Source organism: Gymnoscopelus braueri, assembly GCF_963280865.1.
Source record: "Gymnoscopelus braueri genome assembly, chromosome: 9".
NCBI classification, from domain to species: Eukaryota; Metazoa; Chordata; class Actinopteri; order Myctophiformes; family Myctophidae; genus Gymnoscopelus; species Gymnoscopelus braueri.
The window spans coordinates 50,609,795-50,631,133 of NC_137610.1; the positions used below are offsets into that span (position 1 = coordinate 50,609,795).

The following is a 21,339-nucleotide window of genomic DNA, read 5'->3' on the forward strand; positions in this document are numbered from 1 at the left end:
TGATTCAGAGATCTGGTTCAGTGTGATTCAGAGATCTGGTGGGTTCAGCGTGATCCAGAGATCTGGTGGGTTCAGTATTATCCAGAGATCTAGTGGGTTCAGTGTGATAGCAGAGATCTGGTGGATCTGGTTCAGTGTGATCGCAGGGAGGCTTCTTTCTCGCTCCCTAAACAGCAGTCAAATAAGTCCGCTTTTGTCTTGCGCAATGTTAATCCACGCAGCAGTAGTGGAGCCATCTTATAACATCCAGTCACGTAAACAGGAGAACACGCACACAAAAAAAAGAAAAGAAAAGAAAAGAAAAGTTATCGATTATTCAAGAAGTGTGTATTAATGGTCTCCCGCCACCGGCTCACACACAGCCGACTAATGTCGTCCAAATACCGCGGGAGATCGAAATAGCTTCACCCAGCAGAGCCGTAAAGGGACCTGCTGCTGCTGCTGCTGGTGGCGGGGGGGGGGGGGTGTCGGTCCCTCCTTCTTATCGGAGGAGAGGATCTGGGTGGGTTAGAGAGCAGCAGGAGGAGAGGATCTGGGTGGGTTAGAGAGCAGCAGGAGGAGGAGAGGATCTGGGTGGGTTAGAGAGCAGCAGGAGGAGAGGATCTGGGTGGGTTAGAGAGCAGCAGGAGGAGGAGAGGATCTGGGTGGGTTAGAGAGCAGCAGGAGGAGAGGATCTGGGTGGGTTAGAGAGCAGCAGGAGGAGGAGAGGATCTGGATGGGTTAGAGAGGAGGAGGAGGAGGAGAGGATCTGGGTGGGTTAGAGAGCAGCCGGGCGGTGGATTCAGACCCACGGACAGCGACACACTAACCTCCACCTGCATGAGCGCCGCTCAGTTCAGAACCACGGACAGCGACACTGTTCTATAACCTCCACCTGTTCTCAACACAACCGGCCGGTGGATTCAGGACCGCGGACAGCGAAACTATTCTATCTATCTGTCTGTCTGTCTATCTATCCATGTCAGTGGTTTGCAACCTTTTTCATGCATGCCAAGGACCCCTAAATTGTTATACATTCGGCCACGGACCCCCATCTGAAAATGTTCACTTTTAAAAAAAAATGTAGCCTATACATAATTATTCAATATGCACACATTGTCAAGATTTTTCAGAAATAGCAGATATGCAAGCTCATAGCGCGGCACAGAGTGCACACATAAGCCAAAGCTAAGTGTTTCAAATGATTGTAACGCTATGTTAACTAATTTAGCTGGGGACCCCCTGGTACCCCCCCCAAGGAGCACTGGTGTTCCCCCGACCACTGGTTGAGAACCAATTTTCTATGGATGTGTCTGTCTGTCTGTCTGTCTGGGCTCCCCTCAGCGCTGAGTAGAGCTGCGTGTCGCTGTGGAGAGAGCCGACAGACAGAGAGGTGGGTGAGAATGGTTAATCCAGTGAATTTCAAGGACCCCCAGTTTGATGATGTGCATTACTTATAGCATAGGACCCCCTCTGTCACAATGTTGTCACGTGTCTGGGGAGGGACCCCAACACTGCACACTGTACAATCCTCAGTTTTAATTGAACTCCGAGAGACTGAGTTACAGACCCGTAAGGGTCCATTTTGGACCCCTGGTGGTCCCCGGACCCCACGTTGAGAACCATAGGGTTAGGCTACTATTGTTTCATTTTCAATTATTTCAGTTGACGTTCGAATAGCCAGCGTCTACATGAACGGTATATATAAGCCTAATTTATGCTCCGTGGTACATGCGGTGTGCTGCTCGTCAAGAACTGATTTATAAGCTGTCTTGTCGGCCAGGGACACCAACATGCGATGGAGTAAATGAATCTTAAGGTGTTGTGTTCATAAGGAGCTCTGTCCATGGAGATCAAACCACAAAGACCTCGTGTTGCTTGTTTGTACATCTATAGACAGAGCCCAAGGTATTACAGGATTCTACAGATGAATTATTAGACATTAATTATTAAAGTAGGCTATTCTCAGTGTGTGTGTGTGTGTGTGTGTGTGTGTGTGTGTGTGTGTGTGTGTGTGTGTGTGTGTGTGTGTGTGTGTGTGTGTGTGTGTGTGTGTGTGTGTGGTGTAGAACCACACAGAGGCGGTGTTGTGTAGAGCAGTGGTTCTCAAACGTTTTCATGTCAAGGACCCCCAAATTGATTTATATTTGGCCGCGGACCCCCATCTGAGACGTTTGATATAAAAAATAGAAAAAAGAATAAAGAATAGCACGTATACAAGCTCGCAGCGTGGCACAAAGTGACACACTGCTAGCTTGCAGATCTGCTATTTTTGAATAGCCAACCTATAAATCGATAAAGTGCTTCAAATGATTGTATTCATTCATTAACTACTTTTTTCTGGGGACCCCCTGGAACCCCCTCAAGGACCCCTGGGGGTCCCCGGACCCCACTTTGAGAACCAACGGTGTAGAGATCATATATATACTGTTCCTCCATGTTCTTACAGAGCAGAACAATAATATATACATAATACAGTTGTTTACAGTTCAAAGAGTTGATGTGTCTGCTGTCCGTGTGTGTGTGTGTGTGTGTGTGTGTGTGTGTGTGTGTGTGTGAGTGTGTGTGTGTGTGTGTGTGTGTCAGGTCTGTGTAGACTGTAGAGAATGACACCTCAGGTCTCAATGAACAGAGCACCTGTTATAAAAGTTTAATAAATTCATCACCTCACGTTAGAATTGATATTGGACCGGCTGTGATGTTTGCTCGGGGCAGCAATAATACTGTCACAGAGGTGTGACAGTATTGACTGCAGTATACAGCAGTGGTGTAAAGTAACTAAGTACATGTACTCAAGTACAATTTTGAGAAATGTTTTACTTTGCTGGAGTATTTCCAATTTTCAGTTTTTTTCTTCTCCAGGCAATATATAGGCAAATATTATACTTTTACTCCACTACAATTATATGAAAACTTTAGTTACTAGTTACTTTGCAGATATAAGGCCTATACCTATACATAGGCTAGTTGAAAAGCCGATCTACAAGCTCACAACACGTCACATCGCGACGCGTTGTGAGCTTGTAGATCTGCTATTTTCAAACATTTTAGTACTTTTACTTTTGGTACTTTAAGTACATTTTGATGCCAATACTTTTGCACTTTTACTCAAGTAACATTTTGAACGCAGGCCTTTTTACTTTACTTTTCTACACTGTGGTATTGCTACTTTTACTTAAGTCAAAATATCGGAGTACTTCTTCCACCACTGGTCACAGTGGTGTGACAGTATTGACGCCATGATGCCCCGCCCCCTGCCGCTGTGCCCTCCGCTTGGCTCCGAGCGGCACGGCGGTGACAACCGGCCCCACCACCACCAGGGCGGCGCCACCACAACAGCGGAGACGGCACAGCGCGGCGAGGACGCCGCGGAACTCCCTCCTGACCTGGCGGCCCACCAGGCAGGTGAACAGCGGGTTGATGACGGTGTTCAGGCTGCACATGCACATCTCCACGATGAAGGCCAGGTCCACGGGCCCCCAGGGGTCCACGGCGGGGCTCCCCTGGGGGTCCTCCAGGTAGAGCGTCCGCATCACGATGGTGGCGTTGCGGACCAGGTGGTAGGGCAGGTAGAGCGCCGTGAAGAGGATCAGCACGGCCGTCAGAACCCGCGTCAGCCGCCGCATCCGGCCCGGGTGCGGGGGGCGGGGCAGGCGGGCGCCGCGCCGCCGCAGCTCTCCGACGCTGCGGCAGTAGCAGTAGCAGATGGAGGCCAGCGGGAGGAGGAAGCCGGTGACGGAGGAGAACAGAGAGTAGGGGAGGTTCTCCCGCGTGTCCTAGTGCACATTGGATTAAAGCAAAAAGAATAAATCTCACGACGGAAAATGTCTGTATGACCAAGTCCTAGTGGTGTAAAGTAACTAAGTACATGTACTCGTGTACTTAGTTACACAATGCGTCGCGATGCGATCTGCTATTTTCCAAAGATTTTTACACATGTTTGAACTTGTGAAATGGGATATTCTGCATAGTGAGTACTTTTAGTACTTTTAGTACATTTTGATGCCAATACTTTAGTATTTTTACTCAAGTACATTTTGGATTCTGGACTTTTACTTGTAAGGGCGCGCTCCCAACCGCACTTTTATTTGACCTATGGGACGGAATCTGCCAATGCTTTGTCAATGCAAATGCGTGGATTCATGGTCTTGCGCATTTTTTCCATGAAGCCACGTATTTGCATTGACAAAGCATTGGCAGATTCTACCCCATAGGTAAAATAAAAGTGCGGTGGGACTGTGCCCTAACAGAGTATTTCTACAGTGCAGTATTGATACTTTTACTTAAGTAAAACAATTGAGTACCTTTTCCACCACTGCCAAGTCCTAATGTGTGATCTGTGAATCAGTGTGTGACGTGTGAGCCCCTCCCCCCACACACTAGTGCAGTTTCCCCAACAATTAACATAATATGTAAAATGTATGATGTTTTAGTAATATTGTTCCTGCTGTTCTACATACTGCCAACCAGGTGAAGAAATCACAGATTTAGGCTTTAAACCTGTGCTTTCATGACATATCTTTGACCATTAGGGTTTTCTGGAAGATGCATTGAGAGCTTGTAGATCGGCTATTTTTCGCTGTGCGCCATGCTTCCTCACACAATTTAGTACACATTGCACGGACCCAGTGCACGTCATTCCGTGCATAGTCGCCTAGAGAACCCGAAATTCCGTGCATATGTACAGCGAGTCCCACGGTGGGCGTAACTGGTTGCAACCCGGAAGCAGAGCAGTCCCCACAACACAATGTACCATTCTCTGCCTATCGGTACATAACTCAAACGGCGCTGAGTAGGCTCAAGCGAACGTCGCAACGTTCGGGGCGGCAACTCGTTCGCTTCAGCTCACTCGGTGGTCCCTCACGTGGCTCCAGTTCGCTTGAGACTGCGCACCTCCGAAATGGTTTAGTCAATGGAGGAGATGCGAGGCGGCTATGCACGGATTTTCAGGTTTTCCAGTTGTCTATATTGCACGGAAAGACACTCTGTGCAATGTATACTAAGGTCTGTGAGATCGGGTTGGGCTTCTATAGAATCCAAATGACTGAAATCAGTCCTGGCCACTGAGAACTGTAATCCGTGCCTGCATCATCATGTAGAGCGTGCACACGGTGCGGTTGGTGCCCGGGCAGCGCTGGGTCTCGCTCATGCCCGCCACGGGCACACTGAGCAGCAGGGTGACGCCCCAGATGGTGGCGCACAGCAGGCAGGCGAGGCACGGCCGCCCCAGCAGGGCCAGGGAGCGCAGCGGGTGCACGATGGCCACGTAGCGGTCCACGCTGACGACCGCCACGAACACGATGCTGAGGTAGAAGTAGTTGTGGTAGAGCAGCCGGACGGCCCGGCAGAGCGGCCGGCCCAGGCGCCAGTCCAGCCCGTCCAGGTGGAAGGCGACGAGGAAGGGCAGCGCCAGCAGCCAGGACGTGTCGGCCAGCGTCAGGCTGAACAGCAGGACGGTGGAGCGTCTCCAAGGCGTCTTCAGGCGCCGGGAGAAGACCCACAGGGAGAGCAGGTTGAGGGGCAGGCCCAGCGTCAGGACCAACAGGAAGAAGGCGGGCATCAGGTAGCGCTGGACCACCTGCAGGCCCACGTGGGCCGGCCGGTCCGAGTCCCCGTGCTCACAGAAGGCCGGCTGTGGAGGCTGTGGAGGTGAGACACACAGGATCAGATCTAATCCGACATTCTCGCGCCCGTCGTCTCGTCAAGCGGGTGACGAGTTGACGCAGGGTTTGACCGCGCGTCACCCGTTTGAGCGACGCGTTCTCACTGCCAAGACGGCAAATGAGTGACGACTTGGGACCGATTTGACGTGTGGCGGAAAATCCGTCGGGGGTCGTTTCCTACGACACCACATGTTGACTAGGGGAGGGATATGAGTTACGATTCTGTCCCTATCGGGATGGAACTCGAACAGCGCTTAGTCGGCTGGAGCGGACTTCGCAACGTTCGGCACAGCGTGACACGGTGTCGTCACCTGATGCTGTGGAACTTCATCTTGTCAGCTGTATAGCGGAAAGAGAGGTTCCGATTGGAGCTATATAGGTCAACCCCCCTGCGCCAACTCCTCACCCGTTGATGCGGCGACTATTAGCTACACACTCCCACTCCCAAAACGGCCTATAGTGACTTCTTGGGACAAATGTGACCAAGCGTTTGACGTGACGGGGGTCCCCTTCATGTCATCTGACGCCGTCTCGGTCTCTTCCTCACTCCTGGAATGTGGAATTGCCGTTCTCAAACCCAAGATGTAAAAGGGTGACGCTAAAAACTGTTAAAACGACGCAGGCTGCAAAATGGCTGAAATGGACTTGAGCCACGAGAGACACCGGCCAGCGAGCCGTCGCTGTGGCCAGTAAACCCCCGTCCGCATGCGCTGCACTGCTCCCTTACGATTGCATTGGTAAAACATAGGCACAGGCTGACTAAAAAAACGATTTAAACGCTTGTTTCAATCTGTCGGTAAAAATGTCTTGGCCGCTAAAATGTGAAACATATGAGAGCAGGGGGGAATACCTTTACTTTTGGGATACGATGTACGGAAAAAGGTAAGAATCATGCATAGTGGCCAATTTTCGCTGGTGTCGTCACCTGCCGGCACCCGACGATGTGGAACCTCCTCTAGCTATATAGGGCATAGCAGTGGCGGCCATTTTCTGGTTCCATCGTTCCAGACCCCATTCATTTTTCCCATAGAGAATTCCAAAAATATTCATATCAATTATTTTAAGCCTAGAATGAAGCCACGCAGGATCCTGGTGATTCATGACCATAAAACATTTTATTCTGTGAATAAATCGTTTTTGAAAACGGCAAAACAAAGGGTATTTATTAAATATAGTATATGCCCGGTTCTCCTCAGTGGCTGGAGCAATTGCTCTGCATTTGCGCACAGACATTGACCATTACCATGTGCATGGAACAGCGAAGCCCGTTTTTCGCTTTCCCAAATGTCAGCTGTTTATTAGAGTTTTTATGTTCGCTGGCTCCCGGGTTGCCAAATCATACGTGCGTGAAACAAGTGTGGGGGCTCATATCCCCCCATGGGTATAATGGTCTAGTATAATTAAAAATATATATATTTTTTCACAGTATCAAACGTTTTATGGTCATGATTCACCGGGATCCTGGATGGCTTGATTCTAGGCTTAATTGATATAAATATTCTTGAAAATCTCTATGGGAAGGGTGTAAAGTAACTAACGAAGGAACCAGAAAACCGCCACCTGCTATATATGGCCTATAGTGGAGGGAGAGGTTCCACATGGGGCTAGGGTTGACCGTGCATCACCCGTGACAGGGTCATCCTGTTGCGTGGCATGTCGATGAGGCCAGAGGATTCATCCTTCCAAGCCCATCGGTATGCAGCTCGGACGTTGCCGGCGGTTCTAGCGGGCATGTTGAAAAGTGACTGACAGGGGAATTCCGTCCGGTTGAGCTGGGTGACGTAACGGGCTCTTTTACCACGACTCTTCACTATAGAACGACCTGAGAGGGAGAACTGTTGCTGAAACACAGTAGGAGAACTGTGTCAACATGATCCACGTCCAGTGTTGTTAAGTAACTAAACACATTTACTCAAGTGAAGTAAGTACAATTTTGAGGTGCTTTTATTTTACTACAAATATTTCCAGTTTTCACTTTTACTTCTACTCCATTACATCTCAGAGGCAAGTATTGTACTTTTACTCCACTACAATTATTTGAAAACTTGAGTTACTAGTTACTTTGTAGATTTTGATTATTGTTACAAAACATACATTAACCACTTCAGCCCTATATACATTTCGGTCATTTGAAAATAGCCGATCTACAAGCTCACAATGCGTCGCGATGCAACGCATTGTGAGCTTGTAGATCTGCTATTTTCAATAGCTATTTTCAAATGCTTGTAATTAGTGTTTCTACATTGCAGTTTTGATACTTTTACTTAAGTAAAACATGTGAGTACTGTTTCCACCACTGATCAACATCCAAATGGTCCTGTTACCAGGAAGTTACATTTCCTTGACCTTCTCCTGAATCAACACAACTGTAGTAGTACAGTACACTTAGGTAGCTCTGGGCAACATATACAATTATATCATAATATCCTGATATGGTGACCTTTCCTGGTTTTAAAGGTTGTGTAACAGTGATAATGATGTAATGTTCTGAACTAACCTGACTGTTCTAGCTGTTTTTGCTTTAACCGACTTATTAGTTCTTATAATAATATGCTGGCATTGCTGTTTATTATTCACAAAACACATCTCATTGTGTAAACATTTTGTGAAAGCACAAACAGTCGCCCCCACGATATCATCCCACTGTCGATATCGAGGTATTATGGTCAAAGATATCATGATGTTTGGTTGTGTCCATATCACCCAGCCCTACATGTAGGAAGAGAATCATTGGCGTTGATCTACTGTATCTTTTAGATTTATTTGGCTATTGAAAAATAGCAGATCTACATGCTCATAGCGCTAGAGTGCCGTGCTACGAGATTGTAGATCTGCTGTTTTTGAAAAATCTTGAAAGTTTGCGCAAATCTTTGAATATATATATTTTTTTAAAGCAAACATTTGTAACTCAAATCTTTGCTTCTGGGGGAATTTCCAAATGTCTTCTAAATAATAACAGTTTAAAAAAAAAACGTATGTTTGCTATATCAGTGGTTCTCAAACCTTTTCATGTCAAGGACCCCCAAAATCATATGTATTTGGCCGTGGACCAACTATTACAACTATTATAACAAAGGCATGGCAAGCACCATGCCAGTTTGAAATAAAGAGAACATTTTCCTATCATCTTTGGCTGTTATATTAGTTACAGAAACATTTCCTTTGTTATCCGTTGGGCATTATCAGCCCAACAGTATATAAAGGAATCCAATTGTTTTCATACAAAGACTTAAAAGCGAAAACAGCAGATCTTCAAGCTCACGTGTCACGATGTGACGTGTTGTGAACTTGTAAATCTGCTATTTTCAATACTTACGAAAGCAATTGGAAAATAATGGAAACATTTGAACGATTTCAAAGAATTTTCGGACAATTTTGACCTATAAACGACATGCCCAAAATAAAGTGGTTATGCTTATTCAATGCTTATTTAATGTGTGATTTATTTTTCTCTCCCTGCTCACCCTCTCCCTCCTTTTCTGAAAACAACAACATGAATTTCACCCACTTCTTTACACCTGTAAACACCACCTGTGACAATAAAAGTGTATTCTGATTCTATTTAAAGTTCATATACAGCTCAAATTTACTCCACTACAATTAATTGAAAACGTTAGAGTTACTTAGATGGTAGATTTGGATTATTATCACAAAACATACATTAACCACTTCAGCCCTATATATATTTATTTCGGCCAATTGAAGATTTTTATGCATTTTATACATTTGAAAACATTGTGAAATGGGACATTCTGCATAATGAGTACTTTCTACTTTTGATACTTTAAGTACATTATGATACAAATACTTTTGTACTTTTACTCAAGTACATTTTGAATTCCGGACTTTTACTATTTCTACATTGCAGTATTGATACTTTTACTTAAGTAAAAGAACTTGGAGAACTTTTTCTTTTATTGGACAACTTTATTACTAGTTACTTTGTAGATTTAGAACATTAAAACAAAACATACAACCACTTCAGCCCTATATACATTTCAGCCATTTGAAAATAGCAGATCTACAAGCTAACAATGCGACGCATTGTGAGCTTGTAGATGTCATTTTCAAAAGATTTGTATACATTTTAAAACTTTTTGAAATGGGACATTCTGCATAAGGAGTACTGTCTACTTTTGCTACTTTAAGTACATTTTGATGCCAATACTTTGGTACTTTTACTCAAGTACATTTTAAATTCCTGACATTCACTTGTAACAGAGTATTTCTACATTGCAGTATTGATACTTTCACTTAGAATGGAGTACTTTTTCCACCGCTGATAGGTAACCTACCTGAACTGGAGCGTTGCCCATGGTTCAGCTGGTCAGTGTAAGTCGGTGCTGAAGCCCAGTGAAGCAGCCATGGCAGCAGATTCAGACACAAAGCGTTCTGCAGCCACTAGTATGAACAAATATTTAATATCTCTGTGAGCTCAGCATGCAGGCCATCTGTTATGTGAACAGTCACCATGTCATCTGACACATGCAGCCAGGGAACACCTCGCTCTTATGTTATCTCACAGAGAGTACAAATGGAACCAAATGAGTTGGTTTCATTTGTACACTCTCTGAGTCACAAATGGATCATTTAAAGGTAGGGTAAGTGATATTCCTTTGTTAAAACAAGTGTTAAATAGCTCTATATTGTGATAGTATAATCATTGCTATAGAGTGAGTCGATAACATTGCTATAGAGTGAGTCGATAACAGGAGTCTCCCTGACTCTCCAGCTCTTCAATAAACAAGAAAAGGCAAATTTTCAGGTCGGGATACCGTTTTTATCCAATCAGGAGAGAGAACCCATACGGGATGACACAGGATGAACAAGTGACGACACAAAGAAATGAGCAGAAGACACTGGAACTGGAACACTATACAAGATGTAAGCTGATTAATGGGTACTCTCTCCTGATTGGTTGGAAATGTGCAACCCACCTGAACATGTATTTTCTGTTTATTAATGAGCTGGAGACACGGGTGTAATGTTTATGTTCTTACTGTCACTCTTAGTGTCTAGTAGAAATAAATGCAACGTCCACACAAGGATAATATAGTTGAGTGTTCTGTGTTTACGTCCACACTTGGGTTGCATCTCACATGACGTCATTAACATGAGAGTCTGGGCTAAACCATTATATGGGTGAAACCATCAAAGGACCATCAAAGGAAGAAGCATGACAAAATGTGAATTACTGTTAGCTGTCACAGTAATTCACATCGTCACAATCTAACTTATAATGTTCTTTCCAGTCAGTTTCATTACTGAACAAACACTCTATAGCAATGAATACTTTCAGAATATAGTGCTTTAACCTTTAACAAAAACATTTTGTTTTGACCCAAAGATATCGCTTACCCTACCTTTAACACTGAGGACTTCACTGTGAAGTTTCACTCTCTCTTAAAGCAGCACTATGTAGTTTGGGGCCACTTTGGACACAAATAACGGTGTAATTGCCCTTTTCTGCTGCTTCATTCATTATCTGGTCACTTCCTCCCTAGTAGGCTGCAGGTGTAATGCAGGTAATCAGTGTGTTGCCAGATTTGGCAGGAGAAACAAGCAGTCTAGGTCTATGAAAACAAGCCCCCAAAAAAGCGACTAGGCTAAGTTTTACAACTTTAAATCAGCTATTTGAAAATGACAGATCTACAAGCTAACAACGCGTCACATCGCAACATGTTGTGAGCTTGTAGATCAGCTATCTTCAAAAAACATTGGGGGGGAAAAGTGAGATTCTTTGAATATTTTTGAAACATTTTAACAACAAAAATCTTGTATGGGGCCCTGGCACAAAATATTTTCAGATGGGGGTCCACGGATAAATACATATTAATCTGGCGGTCCTTGACATGAAAAGAATGTGGGAATCACTGGTTTAAAGGACAATAGGAAGCAATCCAGAATAACCAACTACACTTAAGAATCAAGCCCAAAGTCGCTTATTATAAGCAGACATGGCAACACGGGTAAACAGGAAACCCCTTGATATCCCCTACCCCCCTATCTACTTCCTGGGCGTGGCCAGGAACAAGGTGAGTACTTTATGGAAGGATTGATTGTTATTGGTTAAACATGTACCTACCTTTATAATGTTGTGGGACAAGTTGTTAAAAAGTTACATAGTGCTGCTCATAGGCAATTTTTGCCTGTGCCACCAGGGGGGGCAAAGAAAATATCTGAACATATATGTTTTAACTTTTTATATATGCAACATATGTTTATCATATATGTGACATATACCACATTGGACATAGAAGAGACATATATTTCCTATATATCCACATATATACATATATATGAACCTGAATATGGCATATATGCAAAAAAATCGCCTATGGTGCTGCTTTAACAATGCTAGGTGGGTTATTTGAACACAGAGGCAACATTTAAACACACTCTTGGTATCGGTTGGGACTTTATTTAAATAGTCATTGCATATATTTCATTGTATATGGAAGTGTACAAAAATGATGGACTAACACAAAACATGTAGTTATACTTACAGATCAGTGTTAACAGCTTTAGCCATTTATATCTCTATCTATTATGTCTAGAATGACATAACTGCCATACAAAATAAATACCAACATTTAAACTTCATGAAATGTATAGAATTGAAATAGAAATAAACTAACAAACTAATTGCAACAAAATAGAAAAGAAAAACAATTAGAAAAGAGGTATAATTAAGGCATCATCAGGGAATTAGTTTATCAGACTTAAAGCTGCAATCCATAACTAATTTGAATAAATAAAGGCCAAACAGTGTGTATGGTAGTGTATAATGTTAATACAACATAACTAGTACATGTGCAGTGTACTCTTCCATCGCGTGGTCTCTCACGCGGGAAACATACAAGTTTACGGATTGAAGCTTTAAGGACATTAACAGGTAAAACACAGCATGTGGATTTCTAACAAGCAGGGAGGGGTGTTTGCCTGAGATTGAAGCAAAAAGGCCACTCAGCTATTTACAGACAATTAAGTAAATTATTATAAAAAGAGACTCATACATATTTCTATGTAGGTATTTAGACTTGAAAACATCCTTCATATAATTTCATATAAAAACACAACAGTTTAAAAGGTTTCACTGATAAGCATGCTTTAACCATTCAAACCCTTTATACATCGTTGACCCCGGGTACCCCAGGGGTCGATAGTTGACCCCGGGTCCCCCTGGGGTCGACACTTGGCCGCCTCCTTTTTTTTCTCCCTCTACACCAAATCTTTTCACTGAAAATAGCTGATCTACAATCTCACAACGCATGGCAACATGACACATTGTGAGCTGGTAGATTGGCTCTATTTCTTTTAAACGGATGTTCGCCTATTTTCACAGAATTTCTGTCGCTAGGGTTCATGTGGTTAAAGTAAAATAACACTTAGATGTAGAGGTTTGGGTTGTGTGTACATACCTTGACATGATGCAACTCCAAATATTAGTGAGATGTGTTCAATAGTTGCTCCTTTGAATTTAAATAGATTTTCCAAAACATTCTCCTCATTGACTGAAAGTCACTCTTTTAGCAAATGAACAAACACAAAGCAGATTCTGACAAATAACATTACACAAACCTGACACGGCATTATTGTTGAAATGCAGATGTGAACTTCCTGTTGATTTAGTGAAGTCAACAGCATGTTGACATTTGTAATGTTCCATATTGCAGTGGTGTAAAGTAACTAAGTACATTTACTCAAGTACTGTACTTTTGAGCACGCTTTTGAGGTAGTTTTACTTTACTGGAGTATTTCCAATTTTCAATACTTTTACTTCTACTCCACTACATCTCAGAGGCAAATATTGTACTTTTACTACACTAAAATTATTTGACAACTTTAGTGACTAGTTACTTTGTAGATTTAGATTATTATTACAAAACATACATTAACCTCTTCAGCCCTATATACATTTTGGCAAATAGCCGATCTACAAGCTCACAATGTGTCGCGATGCGACTTATTGTGAGCTTGTAGATCGGCTATTTTCAAAAGATTTTTAGACATTTTATACATTTGAAAACGGGGACCTTCTGCAAAATGAGTACTTTTACTTTTGGTACTTTAAGTACATTTTGATGCCAATACTTTCGTACTTTTAGTCAAGTAAAATTCTGGACTTTTTCTTGTACAGAACATTTCTACATTGCAGTAAATACTTTTACTTAAGTAAAACATGTGAGTACTTTTTCCACCACTGCCATATTGTCAGAATCTGCTTTGTTTGCGTTGGTTTATGTGCAACAGTTTAGTGACTGAGAATATTTTGGAACGTCAATTTCCAATCAACAGCAACTATTGACCATATCTCAGTGATATTTAGAATGACATCATAAGGTAACTACACCACCCAGACCTCTACCTACCAGTGTCATTATTGCTTCAAACATTTCTCTCCTGTTTCAACTCCAAGTTCAAGTTCATCATTACAGTAAATCATAAAGTGGGAACCAACTGTCACTTACAGTATGTTTAACATTACAGTACAAACGTTGTTCCACAGAAATGGACGAAAGAGACGATTATAACCCTGCTTCTAAAAACACTGATTATTATAAGTATGTTGTTATGTCACATCAGCCGTTAGGCTCACTGTGTTTATTATGTCTTAATATTTCATTTCAAGTGCTTTGTGCAAAAAAATAAAAAACATGAAATAAAATAATGTATGTACGTTTCCTTCTCCTGGCAGAGCAGAGAGACAGGTGAGCATGAGGGCAGAGAGACAGGTGAGCCTGAGGGCAGAGAGACAGGTGAGCCTGAGGGCAGAGAGACAGGTGAGGGCAGAGAGACAGGTGAGGGCAGAGAGACAGGTGAGCCTGAGGGCAGAGAGACAGGAGGCTTTGTGTGTGAGGGAGCAAACAGAGGCGTTCATTCATTAGGCTCCATGTTGGTAAACACACACACACACACACACACACACACACACACACACACACACACACACACACACACACACACACACACACACACACACACACACACACACACACACACACACACACACACACACACACACACACTAAAAAGAGATCTGTCAGCCCTCTCATCTCTACTCTCTACAGATAAACACATGTAAACACAGGCCAGCTGCCAGCCGGGCATTCACAGGCCTCCAACACACACCGGTTACATAACCGGTCTGATGATTGTGATCAACCATTGAAACATAAAGCTTATTCTTTTGATCAAAGCAAAGAGTGATGATGAGGTTTCAAATAGAAACATCAATGGTGAATACATGACTGACTGACTGACTGACTGACTGACTGACTGACTGACTGATTGATTGATTGATTGATTGATTGATTGTTTGTCATGTAGTCTCACGTAACCAGACAACTATTCCACAATCTCCGAACGCTATATAGAGTCTGGAACTACACCTCCCGAAATCCGAGACTGGAAGCCGTCATCTGTTCGTCATTTCAGTTCACGAAAATATATTTTATTTTTGAATTTCTGATAAGCAGCAAAGCTATATTATGCTTCTATTTGTTTGATATTAGAACATTTCAAATTTGCACGACTGTGAAGATGAAACAGAAGCGGGGAGGAGGCGGCTTCACATCCTGCTTTATCCTCTGATCATTTTCAGAGCTTCCGTTGCTCCAGACAGAATGATGGAAGCATTTGAACATTGTGGGAGAGAACAGTCTGGCTCACGAGACACCGGAGGCCTCGTTGAAACCGTCTATATTATGATATGAGCAGAAGAACTCGCATATTAACAAATTCTATTGCATTTAGTCTTTGGCTTCTCGGTAAAAGTGGCACTTATAAAGTAAACGCTGATACAAAAACAGCAAGCTGCTCAGCTCAAACACAGTATTATACAGCAATGATGCTCTTAGAATAACAACGCTACAAACATGAATGAACTAGTGATTACAAATCAAGTGCAGGGCGTGTTTTTTTAAGCTACAAAACCCATGCAGAATGAACAGTGGCTTATATCATCATCAGCATGTCTCTCATGTCTGTTCCTTTCCATCGACTGACTGCCAGGCAAACAGCAGGAGACAATGGAGGGACTGTGAAACGCAGGAGATCCAAAGCTCTTTAGTTTAAACGTTTGACCTGATATTGCACGATGTGTGTAGGCACTACAGCAGTGAAGGTTCATAAGTAGGCAGGGGAGTAGTCCCATTACGAACCTCTCACTCCGCTATACAGCTCAGAGGATTACCTTTTTCGACCACATCGTATCCAAAAACTAATGGTAGTTTCCAAACTGTACAGATGTTTGTGGATGTTCCGGAATCCTAACTTTTTGGTCCGGCACCAAACAACCGCTTAAATCGCTTATTCAGCCTGTGGCCATGTTTCCCATTCAACCCGGAAACCCCCCCTACGTCCGGTGCCAGTACTGCTCTCGGTTTGGCTACAATGGGAAAAACATGGCCACAGGCTGACTAAATAAGCCATTTAAGCGGTTGTTTGGTGCCGGACCAAAAAGTTAGGGTTTCGGAACATGCTCAAACATCTGTACAGGTTGGAAACTACCATTAGTTTTTGGATACGATGTGGTCGAAAAAGGTAATCCACGGACCCTTTGCGGCCGTTCCATCGATTCCGGTATAGGGCTCGCAGTGGAACCTCATCTCGGAGCTGTATAGCGGAGTGAGAGGTTCGTAATGGCAGGGGAGGTGATGTTTTCACTGAGTTCCACCGCCAGATCCCACTGACGTCACAGAGGGGGCGGGCGGCGAGGTGAAGGCGATGGCCCGCGCGGGGGGGGGGGGGGGGGGGCTAATGATGACACTCTGACAGCATGTCGTGCTGAGGTACGGTCGGTATGGTCGGGTAGATCATGGGTTCGCAGTTACAGTCTCCGTGGGTATTCTGGCTGAGCTGTTTCTTGAGCTTCTCCACCTCGTAGTCGTGGAGGTACTCCTGGACCAGGTAGCGCTCTCTCTTGACCCGAGCCTTGACCTCGCACGGAACGTCGGGAATCATCCAGGCCACGAAGAACTTGACCAGAAACACCACGTGCTGCGAAAAGGGGGGGAAAAAAACACACCGCTGTGAAACCAAGCTGGATGGAGCTGTCACAAACAGTGTTGGGCAAGTTACTGCTCTCAAAAAGTAACTTGTTACTTTTATAATGCAGTAACTAGCAGTGGTGGAAGAACTACTCAGATATTTTACTTAAGTAAAAGTAGCAATACAATTGGCATAAAAATACACTTAACACATTGAATGCCAAAAACGGTCCGGACCGTTTTTGAGGATCCAAACGAGAAGTGCCGAAAACGGTCCGGACCGTTTTTGACCCAATTCTATTTTTATACATGTGGGCCACGTGGGGCGCTAAAACGAAACTTTGACATCACCCAAGGAGTTTCTGAGAAGAAGAGGCTGGATCTGGCTCCATGTCAAAAATCCTTCCGGTCGGCGTTTTCAATGTTATCTCCTTGACTAAAAGCTTAATATCTCCATTTCTTTTTAACGTGGTGGAAACGAGCCGTTTTCGATCGGCGATCACGCTGCAATGGAGGATCGCGTTAGAAATATTATTGTTCCAGGCGTTAGTCGGGACCCTCCGCCGTCTCGCACGCACGCTTTGTTTACATGCACTTCCGCGTCGGGGCTTCTACAGCACGAAACGTATAACGCAAGTGGATGGAAGAAATGCAGGCACTCAACGTATAATATTTTAATAAACCTCTGGCACCCAATGTGTTAAAGTACCAAAAGTAAAAGTACTAAAATGTTTGAAAATAGCAGATCTACAAGCCCACAACGCGTCGCGATGCGACGCGTTGTGAGCTTGTAGATCGGCTATTTTTAAATAGCCTAGGTATAAAATAGGGCTAAAGTGGTTAATGTTTGTCTTATAATATAAAAACCTGCAAAGTAACTAGTAACTAAAGTTTTCAAATAATTGTAGTGGAGTAAAAGTACAATATTTGCTTCTGAGATATAGTGGAGTAGAAGTAAAAGTACTGACAATGGAAATACTTCAGTTAAGTAAAAAAATACCTCATAATTGTACAGTACTTCAGTAAATGCACTTAGTTACTTTACACCACTGCTAGTTACTGCTCTCAAAATGTAACTTGTTACCTTACTAGATACTGCATTATAAAATAAACTACTAGTTTATTTTATATAATTCATAGTAGTAGAAAGAAACAACATAGTATGTTTTCTACATTCTATAGTAACTCTACTAGTCTAGTAGCGTTAATATAGTTACTTTTGCATTACTTTTATTTATTTATTTAGCTTAAAAATCTAAAATGTTTATGTTGCTGAAGCACAAGGTGACAACTCTCAACCTTCATCTATTGTAGCTATGATGAATACTAGCATATCTAGGAATCATGTCTTCAACAACGACATTGAAACCAAGTCATTTTAGTTCTGCCTGGCTCTGGACTGGAGCAGCCGGCTCAACGTGATCTTGTACGCGCCTCCATGTTGACAAAAACGTGGAGTGTAATGCGTGTTGCACATTATGAACGCACGTCTATATTCAACACGGTGTGGCAGGCCATTACTTTTTTCATTACTTAACTACAGGCATCTGTAGCATAACAGGATTACCTTTCATTTTTTGATACCATACAGAAAAAAGGTAAGAATTGAGCCGATGGTGACGTCCCCTCTGAACAACAACACTTAAAGAGTAGCCCCACCCCGAGTAGCCTTCTTTTGTTCAAGATTGTGTGCTTTCTTTAGCCGTTTTAGATTGTTTAGTATTTTCTGTCTTCTGATTCATGTGTTTTAATTATTGTTATATATGTGGACATTACATTACATTACATTACAGTCATTTAGCAGACGCTTTTATCCAAAGCGACTTACAATAAGTGCATTCAACATAGGTAGGGAACGAAAACTACTAATCACCAGAAGTCCTTAGTGCATTTTCTGCAAAAACAAGCAACCAAGAGTATACCTAGCGCTAAGGTAAAAGTGCAATATATCAGCTACCTATTTCCTTAAACAGATGAGACAAAATAGCTAAATCAAATGAGCATGAGCTAAAACAAATAAGTGAATCGACTAAACAAGATCCAATAAACAATCCAATAATCCAATAAACAATACAGCAATAGAAAACAAGCGTTCGTACAACTAGTTAACAACAAGTAGGTCAGGCAGAGAGGAAGGGTAGTGTTTCCTGAAGAGGTGAGTTTTCAGCCTGCGGCGAAATATGGGCAGTGACTCTGCTGTCCTAACATCAGTGGGAAGTTCATTCCACCACTGTGGGGCCAGAACAGAAAAGAGTCGTGACCGTGTGGATCGGCCAGAAGGACGACTCTACCTGTTGAGTACTGTGTTCTGTATCGTTACCCGAGTTTAAATAAAGGTTATGATGATGAGTTCAGGACATGTTGCATTGCATGGTAATGTTGCAGGTGAGTGTGATCCCATTCTATTGGATACAGGAGGTAATATCCATGTAATACATGATGTTGATGAAGTAAAGCTATGGTTACCTCCATGATGATGATGATGAAGGTACAGTATAGCTATGATTACCTCCATGATGATGATGAAGGTACAGTAAAGCTATAGTTACCTCCATGATGATGATGAAGGCCAGCTTGGCAGCCAGGATGTGCCAGAACTGCATGGTGTGATGATACTGCTTCTCATGACCCGGTGGGTAGCGGTAGTCACGGTACCTATAAACATAACAACATGTATGTAACATGGTAGTCACGGTACCTATAAACATAACAACATGTACATGGTAGTCATGGTACCTATAAACATAACAACATGTACATGGTAGTCATGGTACCTATAAACATAACATGTAAGTAACAGTTAAAAATACAAGCACAGCAACCTGAAGGTAACAGTAATACCTACAAACATAGCATGTAACTGTTACGTACTGCAAAACTACTGTATGTAACAGTTATTGTAACAGTGGTAGTCGCGATACCTACAAACACAGCACCATGTAACAATGCAACAATTATGCATTGAAAAACTATGTTACAGCAATCCAACGTAAAACTATGTAACAGCAATGTACGGTAGCAGTGACAGGTATGAATCATGGGTGTAATAGATATGTAACGGCTGGTAGGTATAGCTCTGTAACACTTATGCAACAGTTTATGTAACAGGTAGGTAGCAGACCTTCATCAAGCTTAATTATTTCAATCGGTTTTGGCTAATTACATTTTGTAATTCTGGGGCGTATCACGTCAAGCTATATTAATTGGAACTCACTGCAGTTAACATGAGCGCACACACATGTGCACGCGCAGACGCACACACACACACACACACACACACACACACACACACACACACACACACACACACACACACACACACACACACACACACACACACACACACACACACACACACACACACACACACACACACACACACACACACTCCAATCCACTTTATTTATATAGCACATTTCACAACCAGGGTTAAGGGTTTACAAAGTGCTGTACAGAAAATCATGCAAAATACAAGCTAAAATAAGCTAAAAACACAGAAAACACCATCAAAAACACACACACACACACACACACACACACACACACACACACACACACACACACACACACACACACACACACACACACACACACACACACACACACACACACACACACACACACACACACACACACACACACACACACACACACACACACACCTGCAGGTGGTCATGACAGAGCTGTCGAACCAGGCCGGGTTCTCCTCATCATCGGGCCGGTTGGCGTCCAGGATCTGAGAGATGTTGAAGACAGACAGGCTGTTGTTGATGTATCCGCTCATGTCGTGGTGACCGTGAGGCTGGTAGGCGTACATGTACACCAGGCGAGGAATCATGTCCGACGTGAACGCCACGATGAACGCCTGGAAATGTAACAAACAAACACAGACCAGCAAACATTTAACCACATGTTCCTATTCTGGACATGTCATAATAATAGGCGATTGGCGAAAGGGCGTCTCTGTGTGGAGTTTGCATGTTCTCCCCGTGTCTCCTAGGGTAGGTACCCTCACAAAAACATGCAGTAATCCTGGTCACTATACTGCCTCCCCCTGGCCAGCCGGGGCGCCTGATGGAGGGGAAAGGAACTGGTTGGAATAACGTGTTCCTTCCACGTGCTACGTCCAACCAGGGAAACTCTCCCCTGTCAGGTGACAAGAAGGTCAGTTGGCTCTCATGCATTGAAGGAGGCATGAGCTCGGCCCTGGCCTCCCTAGGTTGGCAGAGGGAAGGTAGTGCCCAGGATTACATAAACAATTGGCACTGGGTGTAAAAAATGGGGTTACAAAATCGTGGGATAAAAATTATTTAAAAAAATATATATATATAATAATAGACGAACATTGAGTGAAAATAAGCAAACATTCAGCGAAAATAGAAGATCTACAAGCTCACAACGTTTGCACATCGCAATGTGTTGTTAGCCTGTAGATTGGCTATTTTTGCCATTTGACGTACTACAAAGTATGCAGTTCAATTGGTTCAGCTTAATTTAGACTCCATCTCACCACGGTGTCACTTGTCCAAAAGAACAGAACACATTTATAGCTTGTCTAATAATCTGTTCTTTTAGATAAGCGACATGTAGTACAATGAAATTAGAGAGTTTCCAGAGAACATGTTTGATAGAATACCAAAACGCTGACCCCAAAAGACCAACATTTCTACCAACATTTTCCGTCATAGTTTTACACACTGGTGTAA

General features: G+C 43.1%; 2 protein-coding genes across 5 annotated transcripts in view; both read right to left on the minus strand.

Moving 5' to 3' along the window:
* Positions 1-3,191: 3,191 nt before the first annotated feature.
* LOC308092369 (proteinase-activated receptor 4-like) lies at positions 3,192-5,551 on the minus strand (the record flags this gene model as incomplete). Its single annotated transcript, XM_080438220.1, has 2 exons — positions 5,063-5,551; positions 3,192-3,755 (listed from the first exon to the last, which is right to left on the minus strand). Exons 1-2 carry the CDS (start codon positions 5,537-5,539, stop codon positions 3,192-3,194), a joined length of 1,041 nt encoding a protein of 346 aa, XP_080294346.1. The 5' UTR covers positions 5,540-5,551.
* A 9,002-nt stretch (positions 5,552-14,553) lies between these two features.
* ano5a (anoctamin 5a) overlaps positions 14,554-21,339 on the minus strand; it is a 56,011-nt gene continuing 49,225 nt past the window's right edge. For all 4 annotated transcript variants that reach the window (XM_080436891.1, XM_080436890.1, XM_080436889.1 and 1 more), the window contains 3 exons: positions 20,296-20,498; positions 19,183-19,288; positions 14,554-16,643 (listed from right to left, as the gene is read on the minus strand). In XM_080436891.1, coding sequence (XP_080293017.1) covers positions 16,401-16,643; positions 19,183-19,288; positions 20,296-20,498 — 552 coding nt within the window. In that variant the 3' untranslated portion in view covers positions 14,554-16,400. The remainder of the gene's footprint in view (positions 16,644-19,182; positions 19,289-20,295; positions 20,499-21,339) is intronic.